Source organism: Folsomia candida, unplaced genomic scaffold (genome assembly GCF_002217175.1).
Source record: "Folsomia candida strain VU population unplaced genomic scaffold, ASM221717v1 Fcan01_Sc019, whole genome shotgun sequence".
NCBI lineage: Eukaryota > Metazoa > Arthropoda > Collembola > Entomobryomorpha > Isotomidae > Folsomia > Folsomia candida.
This window is the reverse complement of record NW_019091211.1, coordinates 1,396,528-1,408,554: the sequence shown is the minus strand read 5'-3', so window position 1 is coordinate 1,408,554 and position 12,027 is coordinate 1,396,528. Positions and strand designations below refer to the sequence as shown.

Below are 12,027 nucleotides of genomic sequence, written 5' to 3'. Positions count from 1 at the left end.
CGTCTGCATGTATGTACGATATCAAGTATGTAGCCTAGTCTGTAGACAATATTACTTGTAGAACATATTTTTATATGCATAGCAATATTATAAGTCAAGTGCAAGGAATAAATACTTGAAAACATTTAGATGTCACATTGGAAGGTTTACCTGTGTACATATACTTACTTACTGATACGGAAGCCTTGATTATTATATAATCACGCATGAATTTTTGTTGTTACGACAATTTACAATGACATTACAAGAATGAGTTACAAGACACGAAATAAAATTAGGTGGTTTACTAAATATGTTTAATCGTCAAACTGTTTGCACACTGGTAAAATGGACATATTGAAGCAGGAACCGGGTAAAATTGAGAAACTACAATTGTTAGCTAAGGCAATTGGTTGGAACTTCAAGAGAAATATCTAAACATGTGGGATTGCAAATATTTTGGGACGGAAATATCATAGTGGATTTGGCACTGCTTGCTTACATGCATCGATACATAAATAAGTACAATTTAGGTATGTCTGCTCAGTTTCAAGGATTAGCGTAAAGACAGGACTGATTTTCATGATCTTTTTCTGCGTGCAATGCAATCTACCTCTTTATGAATAAGTATGTTTTTGGATTGAGAGTCAATGTTACAGGATTATTTACTCTTTCAGATTGTAGAGATGCCTAAATAATTCATGCATCTCATCTGCATTACATAATATTATGGCTTATATGCATCATGCGTATATATATAAGTAAATAAATAAATAAGTAGGTATGTACATATTTTAAGAACTCTATCGTTATGTCATGTGCTAAATATGTATGTACACATGTAGATACAGGGTCAGGTATTCATTAATGTTAGATACCTAAATGGAAATTGCTACAATTTTGCAGATATAAATTATATCTGTAACAAATTTTATTGGTAATATTAAATAAATAGTTATTAATATATCTAGCCACATTAATAATTAAATTATACGCTTATTCCTTTATTAAAATAAAATTTTCCTTTAGTAAATATGTAGGTGTAATTTGACATAAAACTCCTTAAATTTCCAAGTTTATACTGCGAAGTAAATATAATGAAAATTTAATTATTGATACAAATCGATAAAAGCCATGACTTCTTTAATATTAATATGTTTGCTTAGTAATGTGCCTGGCACCGATATTTGACACGCACGTTGCTTTTACTTCGGACTAATTCTTACCCTAACAAATTACTCGAGTTGATTAAAAAACTATGGATGTAAATATGTATATATATCCATCGATGTCCTTCCTTCTCTTCCTCATTTCACGCTTTCAGACTTGTCAAAATTTTCAAAAATGCCAACTTTCACTCACATCTTGTGCATTTCCAGCTTACTCAAATTCACAACCCCGCAAGAAGTTAACAACGCGATAAACCTTTACGATTTCATTCCGACCGATAGTAACTTTGATTTCCAAATTATCTCCGATGATGGCCTACATTCTGCCCAATTCCACCAAGCTCCATCCTCCCCAAGTAAATATTCAGCCCTCAAAGTTCTACAACTTCCACAAAATCTCGACCTACTTAAAGAACTTAATCTCTACGCCGATAAAAATGACTTGGCGAGAGCAATCCCGGTTTCGAACGGACGATTCGCGCCATTTAAAGTAAGCCTAGTGATGCCCACTACAATGTCCCTACTGAACATGGCTTCATGGCATTGGGAAGTTTGGCTACATCCACCCGTAATGACAACCGTATATTGGAGCAAAACCAATTGGTGTACCCGAGGCAAAAAAGAGTATTCGCCATTTGGGTTACCAATCTTCCAAAGGATCAATTCAGTCCGCCGCTGAGAATTTGGTTTATAAATCTCGCCGTGGTCTTCTCATTCGCGGAAAGCATGAGTTTCGAAATTTGCATACCCAGCGGTAATGATAAGCTGATCCGGGGAAGCTACGATTTTTGTACACATACTCAAACTCCAGCTGATTTTGTCGATACAATCTTTTCGTGGGTGTATCTGCCCAGAAAATTCTGTTATTATGAATACGCCGCCCACCTTGATTATGCTCTGATTGCATCTCCTCAATTGATCAATCCGTTCAAAACGGAAAAGCTAAATTCTATCGAAATTTTAGCACAAATTGTGTTTCGCCATGGTAATATATCGCTTTTCCACTTCTCAAATCACGATAACCACCCTACATTAGGAATCCATAAATTTTCATTGTACGAGCACGGAAGTAAGATTACTCTAAAATTTACTGGATGGGAATTTCTTACTTGTTACGCCGAAACCGGTATTGATTTCGAGTTTTATATTACCCCGTTCCAACCCGCGCTATGGATTTCGGTAGCAGTTTCGGTCGCCTTAATCATTTCGGTCACACTTGTGGCTCTATATTTCACGGAGAACTATAAAGTCACATTTTCACCATGGCTTTTCATTCTTGCCACCCTTTTCGAAGAGACGGTTCCTATTCCAGGGAAAATTGAGAAATTGTCCTGGTTACGGATGATCTTTACATCGTGGTGTCTGATGTCGGTCATTTTAACCAATTGCTACAACGGGTTGATGATCACCGAGCTGAACGCACCATTTAGGTCGTACTCCAAAGAAACGTTTCCTGGCCTCTCATGTGGCGCGAATTACGAAAACGGAATCAATTCCGATTTGAGTTTTCTGAAAGAAGTCGTCCCTTATCACAATGTTCTCTATAAGTACGCCGAATCCCATGAGAAGGAAAACTTCTCAATTCTATACAATGCAATACTGAACATTGTGAGTGTCGCCAAGTCAGACTGTTTCAGTCTGCTATCTCTCCCTTATGATAGAAACGATGGGTTTAGTCTTCCCGAATTTTTGCTCCGTCTTCACGAAGATACTCCCATGTACAAGATCGTAGAAAATGAATTGGAAGAAAACCCACTTTCGATAAATAGTATCCTGAACACGTTTGACCCGTCAGAATTATCAAATTTGAACTTACTGAATCCCAAACATACGCATTTTCCGCGTTCTATTTATGCCTCCGTTCGGAAGATTATACCGAACTCGGAGTTTCAGAAACTTATCGAAAGTGAGATCGTCTTGTGCAGAAAATCCGTCTTTATTGCAGAGTCTGATAACCTTGCTGCTGAATTTGAATTTCTGTCAAAAAATTATTTCTGGATTAAATTCACAAGGGGAAAAGAAGTCCGTACTTCTATGCAATTTGGGTTAATATTCGATGGAGAAGGTTTTTCGAAAATCCCGGGGTATTACAAGATCCTTATCGAATCTGGGATTTATCATCGGGTGGATGAAGAAATGCAGTTGAGAAAATGGGCCAGGAGACACCCTGTGAGTGGGAGAAGTGAAGCTAAGCCGGCCATGATGCAGCTTGATGGGGGTCTCGTGACTCCGTTCGTGTTATGTAGTGCCGTGCTTTTAGGAGCCATTTCTTGTTTTCTGGTAGAGTCGTGGAGGAAATTTGGCCGTGTATTTAAATATGTAAGTAGAAGAATCTGCACAATTTGTAAAAATTTCGGTTATAAAGGCGAGCGTAAATTTGGCAAACAAATAACTTCACTAAACTATAAAGTGGTAAAAGTTAAGGAACGGTAACAAATAAAATACGTTAAATGCTTCGCATATCCTTGTCTTGTATTATGGACGCTGTCATGACGATCCTTGGATAGCTCGCAAATGGAACATATTTTAGTATCAGCATACTGTAAATTACAGAGCTTTGTGAAATTAGAAAAAGACATGGGATTTTGTTCACAAATATATGTATGTACATAAATATATGCAGCAAATTGGTATTTTAATTTGGTAAGGCAAACTAACCGCTGACTTGGGTAAGCCCAAAATTTCGCACATACATAAAATTATTGCCTTCTGTTTATTTCCCAAGTATATATTTCACTCGATCTACATATTCTTTGAGTCAACGATGTCCATATGCGTGTATGTATCTATGTATGTAGTCTTACAGGTGCTAAAATATGTAGACAATATGTACATACATATATTATGCGTGATACATATTTACATAGTTTTGTCCCAACAATTGAAATAAAACTATTTATGCATACATAGATGCAAAAAATATATGACGAACATTTAAAATCATGTTAAGGTTTGAAAAATAATATTTAGAACGCTTGAGACAAATATTTAGAAAAAATCATATACTCCTTTCTTAAATGTATGTAATTACTCAAAATAACAATTAAGGACTTATTTATTATTAAAGCCATCTATAAAATAAACCGTACACATGCACATGGCAATTAAGATAAGTAGAATGATTTGTGTGGTGTTTTAGTGAAAATGTACCCTAAAAATATTACGCATATTAATTAATTACAAGTATAAAACTAACTAGAATTATATATGTAGTTTTCTAAGCTTTGACAATTTTCCGAATCACAGAAATAAACTATTTTTCCACCTCGAGACTCGAAATTTTCATAATCTCACCACATTACGCCACCCACTTTTGGTAACTACCCCCATTACAGTTCAAGGGGTACGCGTCACCATGCCCATTGCTGTCCAGACAGTGGCCCGTTGCGACATCGACGACGCCGAGGTTGTTTGTGCCGTGCCATTTCTGATAAGACCCTCCGTTACAGCCAATAGCGTACAATTTGCGCCCATTCGTGTCCAGACATTTTCCCGTCGCGACATTGACGATGCTTTGGTCGCCTCGCCAGTCCCAGTTTTGATAATTTCCACCGTTACAGCCAAGCGCGTAAACGTCGCCGTTTCCATTGCTGTCGAGACATTTCCCCGTCGCCACGTTGACGAAGCGACGCCCTTCAGACGCGGAAATTAGGAAGGCGACAAGGAAGAGTGGAAAGTTTCTCATTTTTCTGAAATTATTAATTTGGAATTAAAAATTAAATAAACTTTTGTAATTTATAAATTCTGTCTTTTTAAATTTTGTTTGCACGGTGGCATAAAAATTAAGAAGAGTGAATTATTATTTTTTCCCTACAGAAGTAAAATTATAGTAAAATAACTATAAAATAATTACCTTATTTATTTGACGGTATATAAAGTTGTGAAGATTTTTATGAAATTTTTGTATTTCTTTTTTATGCGTATGCAGAAGTAAGTTATCCGGAAAGGATGTATGTGATTTACAAAATAGTCTGATACTAATTTGGTCTCTGTCAACATCTATTTATACCAAAATTATGTAATTGACAAATTTTAAGGCAATCAATATTTTCATATTCGTAGTATCTCATTGGAATATCAGTATCCGTGGTGTGGTACATATTCAATACACAAGTTGGTGTTTTGAGTGAAAAGTGACGCAAATTGATGCTTCTGATTTTCGCAGTGTTGGAGATTACTGCTTAAATGTACTTATTTAAATAGATGATGATTACCAAGTCACGTAGGTACACACTCATTTATATAATATTGAGTAAGGAAAAGCATCATTTTGTTGGTTTATGTGTGCTGTTAATGTGACTTCATGCATGAATATACATTTGTACGTAAATAGTAAATACTGCACCGTAGGTATGAAGATCTAACCGTGTTTACATAGTGCAATAGTAGTCATGAAAATAAATATGTCTTGAGATTCACTTAAATATTTACTTAATTTTACTAAAAAAACCTATACATACTTATACGAAATCGATTGGATGTCGATAATTAGAACAATTTTTTGTAATTATGTGCATATTTTTAAGACAAGCATGAGCAGTGGATTAAATTTATATTGGTATTTAAATATATGCTTCTCGCAATCATTTGATCCGTCAATCGGGCAAATTAGTTATGATATCGCGTACTTTAAATTAATTAGCACACTCCCAAAAGTCCCCGCATTGTCGAGGGTCCAATTTTTATTTTTGTTGAAATCCATAACCATTCACCCCCGATTTAAGTATATTTACTAATATTTATTTATGTATGGCACACATAAGTAACTAGGTCACCAGGTTCACTCATATAGAATATTCAATGCAGAATTTTAATCACATTCTTTCTTCTACTTCATTGTATCTACTGCTGGACTGTAGCTTTAATTGATATACAGGTATTTAATACCATAATTGTACTTCTGTGCATGCAGATTGGTCCAAAAATTCCACCAAGAAATGATTGCTTAGATGAGATGGCATTATATAAAAGTGGGAATTTGACCTCCTAGGATTTCCTGCGATTGATTGATAGATTATTCATCATTTTAGTATGCATTTTTACTGTTTATGTCGTATGATGCAATATACAATTCTCGGAAGTGCTTACTTATGTACATTTGTATAACCTTAAAAATGTATTTACCAAGAACTTCATGGATTCTAAGTAAGTACTTAGATAATTTTGGTTGATTTCAACTTTAAAAATAGTTCCATGAAAAATATTGGATTATGAGAGAAGAATTAATAAATTATAGAAGATTAATAAATATGATTATTAAACAAGATTAACAAACATTAATCGTTCTAATTAGAATAGGCAAAACTATGTTACATATATATGCATTATGTATAGGTATGTATTTATAAATGTATGTACATACATATGTATGAGTTTATTAGGTTTAAAATAAATAAAGCAAGACGGGATTAATACGCATGTAGTTCATAATATGAACTTCATGTCGAATTACATGCATACGTTTATGTACGATTATGGATCAGTTAGAAATTAAATCTGTCACAAATGAAAATTATTGTCTAATCCATAAAAACTTATATATTTGCATTTGTAGTACAAATCCAAGGAGGTAATTTAATTAAGCTTGATTACTTGCTTATCCCAGATTTTGATGTCCTTTGGACGTGTTGTAGTACATCATCGGTGAGAAATACCCCCCAAGTGGTGTGATGCCATGGCTCCATTAACGCCCGTCGCACCCATTCGAAAGGGTTTATTTATATCAGCTCATATGTACATTCATCTTGGTATAACAAATACAGGATTTAAATAATTATCAAAAATGGTGATCCAGGGGTTTCATAAATTATATTTAAATTTGAAATCAGATTTCTTGAACAGAGAAAATTCTCGCTGACAATTTCTCAGTAATGAAGCTCTGATACGCGTTACTATTTGCTGTTTAATTAGAGGTTTTTTTTAATCGTAAACAATAATTTGAGATTTTGGTCGCGTCACCTTTAATTCTTTTACGGAAGAAGGAAAGCACTCTCATAATGAAGTGTTAATTCTGTGAAGAGACGCCGTCAAGGCGGACATTACATAAATAGTGGCCGCTGGAGGTTAAATTGTTCACAGTACTGATCAAACTATTTGGTTGGCTGGACAAGATATTTATCTGTAGTTAAAAATGAACAAAATAATTGTCACTGCATTTCTGGTTACGTGCTTTGTTGCACTTTCCATGGCATCGCCAGTACCAGAGGATGATGACCAAATCGACGAAACGCCTCTAACCCAAGGAAATGATGACCATCACTTGCACAGAGTGAAGCGACAATTTGGTAAGAATCTGAAAAATTATTTTTATTTAGTGGTATTTACATCAGACTTGACAAGTTTCCTAAAACAAAATTTCGGCGAAGGTGGATTTGGCAATCGACCATTTGGCGGAGGTGGATTTGGAAATCGACCTTTTGGCGGGGGTGGCTTTGGCAATCGACCATTTGGCGGGGGTGGCTTTGGCAACCGACCTTTTGGCGGAGGTGGATTTGGAAATCGACCTTTTGGCGGGGGTGGCTTTGGCAATCGACCATTTGGCGGAGGCGGATTTGGCAATCGACCTTTTGGCGGAGGTGGATTTGGAAATCGACCTTTTGGCGGAGGCGGATTTGGCAATCGACCTTTTGGCGGTGGCGGGTTTGGCAATCGACCTTTTGGCGGTGGCGGGTTTGGCAATCGACCTTTTGGCGGTGGCGGGTTTGGCAATCGACCTTTTGGTGGCTTCGGGAGACCATTCGGCTCGGGATAAAGATTCCATGGTTTTTGAGAATAATTTTTTTCTTAGGTGAAGCTATGGTGATCTAATGATTAAAAAATACCTAAGTATGCATTTACTACAACGTTCAAAAGTGACAAACCCACATTACTTTACCATTTCTTAACCGATTTTTGCGAAATAAGTGCCGAGAGTTAATTATAATGGTCTACTTTTGGATTCCAACTCTGGTCGGTTGTGAGCCTACCCATTCCTGAGATATTCTCAAAAAACACCCTCCAAAAAGTGACATTGCTTTATACGAAAAAATTGAGGACCTAAATCAAAAATGTACTGTGAAAAAAAGTTTCTAAATATTTTTAGCTTTAAATTAACTTTGAGATAATCAAAATCGGATAAGAAATGGCCACGATATTCATAAATGCAAGTACCACTGCTCACCTGGTGGTATTGCTATGGTTTGTTGCTATTGCAAGTATTTTAATCGCACTTCCCTTCGCTTCACCTAAGCCGCCCGTTTTAGGGATCTATCTTGTGTATGCAACTAACCAAAAAATCAAATCCAGTTCCCGGATGAGATATGTAGAATTATAATGTGATTTATTCAGAATTATATTTTTCATTACTAACTTGTCACCATTTTGTATATATTGGAAGTCTATATTTATTTGTTTCTGTTCATAATTTTTAATTGTATATGTAAATATGTAAATGTTTTAATTTTTCAAACTCCAGGAAAAATAAAATGTGAATGCTACAATCTGCATATGTAAATATATACCTATGTATTGCTAAATAATTTAAATATTAAACGTGCTTCCGTGACTCCACGTATAAGTAGCTCATAATAAAAACATCAAAATTCACACATATGTACGAAGGTAAATAGTCATAATTAGTAATGATAACTCACCCTTCAAAAATAAGGTTTAAAGTTAAAATTCGATCCGACCCACTCATTTTTATGACATCCTAATATCTCATTCCATCACAAACTTTTATTAAATTCAGACATTGTAAGCAAAAATTAATTTTCAGACAAGAAACGTCTGTACGATTTTAAGTATTGCACGGTGAATATGGATCCGATGTTTTTGAAAATTTTCACAACATAATTTATTTCAATTACATTTTAAAGATTGAAATTTAAATCTGCCAAGCATTTTTCACGTTAAAATCTTTGGGCTATTCTAGCCGACAGATGTACCTTACCTTGAGGTTTTCAAATACGATTCAGACTTGTAATGAAAATATGCTAATGGCAAATTGATTATAAATATGATGAACTTTTCCAATCTAAATAAATATGCATCTGCATTATGTATTTGTCCCCAGCTAACATATGTACAGCTAACATGCAGAGTTTTTGTCCGGTAGAGACGAATGCAAAAAAAATAATGGCACTGTTCTAATATGCAAATGTAATGTACCTGTAGATATTCTGCACCACGCGTGTGAAGACTGCCTTGCATAAACATAAGCACAAGGATGGTAACAAATATTTGACCTATTTACAAAATTTATAAGCAAAGATTTTTTTCCTTACGCGATGTATTTTAAGCGTTGAGTATTGGAATATATATGTATGTATGCATGATTTACAAAAAGGTTCGTTTTTTAGAGAAATTGAAGTCAATGAAAGACTAAAAAGCATTTCTGCACTGTGCCAGAATTTTGTCCTGGTCCTGCTTGTTGGGTCACCCTCTTAAATAAGTTGTAAGTATGCACAAAGTTATCAACAAGCTAGGAAAACTAATTTCGTCCAGTTAATTACTTTTACTTTTTACATCCTCAATTTTCGTAAAATAAAATAATTTGTTGATATCAAAAATGATATCAACATTGATAACCAAACTACGTACTGTACTGTATGCAACTACCACTTTCCCACCATTATCTCTTATAGACATTTTCCTTACTTATTCCGTATGCAATTCTGCCCTAAATTTTGAAACACCTGAACAATGAAGAAATTAAATTCCCTCTATGTAACATTTCTCGCGTTGAGTCACACCGCAAATTTAACTTTCATTAAACCCCCTGTGGCATCTTCTTCTATAAATTTGACATGGATTCTAAAACCACACGCTACTTGTCGATATCACCTCGTCTTCAATGATATTTCCTCATCTGACCTACCAACCAGCAGGAACGTTCCACTTACCCTGACCAAACGCCCCTTGACGAATAATTTTAGTCCAAATAAGTACAGAAAAACAGTAAACACCTCCTCCTTCCAACTTAGCATCCTTCAAAATAAAGGTTGGCTTTGCGAAATTGTAATTTTATTTCTAACCATAAATTCGCCAAATTTTACGAATTATCACGCAAAAGCGACCGGATATTGGATTGCAACTCAGAGCTTTCATTATTTCACGCTAAATGGTGAAATCGATTTGGAAATTTATCCCGATAATTTTTACTTTCTCTTAATTCCTAGAAGTTCAGAAATATTGTTAGCAAATACCAATTCGCCTCTATATTCGCAACCATTTAACTTTGAGAAATTGTTACCAGTTAAATGTTCAATTTTATTACTTCTCGCGGGAAATAGGACTAAATTATGTCACCAAAAAAGTTTAGGGAGTGTCCCAATTCTGAAGAATTTTGAGTGCGAGAGTATCCAAACAACTGGAAAACTGTTTTCAAATTACCCGCCACCATCGGAATCTAATTGGATTGATAACACATACCCTCAAATTCAGAATAAAGAATTAGCAGAAATTTTAATTACGGAGGCATTAACTAAACTAAACGCGACGAGGCATATACGAATGTATAATACGCAGTGCAATCATGCCCTAACGGAATCCTGCTTCTACCCGGCTTTCCAGCTGGAAGATCTTATCCCTCGGTTATCTGGGAGTCAAATTGTGATCACAACGTTTCCTGGTTTTGCCTTTTTCTCGTGCTACTTGGCGCCGAGTGAGGTGACGTTTTATTTGTATTTGGCGCCGTACGAGCCCATCGTGTGGATAGTCACAGTTATCACGCTTCTCTTATCCACTTTCCTCTTATCGCTTGGATTTTACGCTTGGAACAAAATGTTCTACCCGTTGCAACTTTTCATGTACTTTTACGGTTGTCTTATCGACGAGGTGAGCCACCTGCCGGAAAAATTAAGCACTTTTCTACCCTTTCGATTCCTAAGTATCCCCTGGCTCTTGGTCGGCATGTTGCTAAGTACTTGCTACCTGAGTATTTTCATTACCAATTTAAACTCGCCGCTTCCAAGGGAACAGCTGGATACGTACGAAAAAATTTCTTGTCGCGAGAAACCGAAAATGAATTTAAATTATAGCACGTTACTGGATAGGATTTACGCAAGGGATTTCTTAGAGGGCGACAATATCGCTAATTTTACCGTTCCCGCCATCATTAAACGGTTAGGAGGATTCTGCTACACGGTTTTGTCTCAATTCATACCAAGTCATGGAAGAAAGGATTTCCATGAAAATTACAAATTCACGGAATACTTCAATTACGAGGCTGACTTTCGGGCTGAAACATTTCCACCGCATTTATTACATTTACTGTATTCCATGCTGAATCCAAGGATTCGCTGGTATCCGAAAAAGTTGAGATTTTCTGACAATATCACGACCAGCGGAGTAAATCGAATTATCGAAAAAGAAATTTTATCATGTGATAGATCCGCTTACATGGGACCATCGATTGAGGTCGAAAGCTATTACGAATATTTGAAGAGAAATTATCCCATGAAAAAATGGTATCGTGGAGAGAAAACCATTTTTGAAAGGCCGGTCGGCTCAATGTTCCGAGTTGGACGGGAATCACGGATGGTCCGGTATTTTAAACAGTTTTTGGATGCCGGAATTTACAAGCGGGTATCAGAATGGGTCTTCCTGAGTGCGACATTATTTCGAGAAAAGGAGATCAAAAGGGAGAACTATGAAGAGTTTGAATATTCTACATCGTTCCAGGCGGTCAGGCTTGACGACAGTATTCAAACTATTTTCATTTTGCTATCCATTTGTTTAGCAGGATGCTTTTGTGTCGCGGTTTTCGAATATGAGAAATACCATGGGGCAATCATAGCGAAGAGATTTGGAAAACAATTAAGACAAATGTGCCGTTCAGGCAAAAGTAACGTCGAGTACGATCAATTTTTATGGGAACATGCAAATTCCTCCATAGCTT

General features: G+C 35.8%; 1 protein-coding gene and 1 long non-coding RNA gene across 2 annotated transcripts; one reads left to right on the top strand and one right to left on the bottom strand.

Annotated features, from left to right (window-relative positions):
- Positions 1-4,172: 4,172 nt before the first annotated feature.
- LOC110857748 lies at positions 4,173-5,124 on the bottom strand. The gene is made up of 2 exons (XR_002548704.2): positions 5,002-5,124; positions 4,173-4,837 (listed from the first exon to the last, which is right to left on the bottom strand). It is a non-coding gene; the product is annotated as an uncharacterized LOC110857748 (long non-coding RNA).
- Positions 5,125-7,213: 2,089 nt separating this feature from the next.
- On the top strand, positions 7,214-8,502 carry LOC110857866 (DEAD-box ATP-dependent RNA helicase 9). Its single transcript, XM_022106479.2, has 2 exons — positions 7,214-7,432; positions 7,514-8,502. Exons 1-2 carry the CDS (start codon positions 7,279-7,281, stop codon positions 7,897-7,899), a joined length of 540 nt encoding a protein of 179 aa, XP_021962171.1. The 5' UTR covers positions 7,214-7,278; the 3' UTR covers positions 7,900-8,502.
- Positions 8,503-12,027: the final 3,525 nt, after the last annotated feature.

Excerpts from the sequence above, each read along its gene's own strand:
- LOC110857866 (XM_022106479.2), top strand. The coding sequence starts at position 7,279 with ATGAACAAAATAATTGTCACTGCATTTCTGGTTACGTGCTTTGTTGCA. Across the intron at positions 7,433-7,513 it reads CAGAGTGAAGCGACAATTTG|GTGGATTTGGCAATCGACCA; the intron begins GTAAGAATCTGA and ends ATTTCGGCGAAG.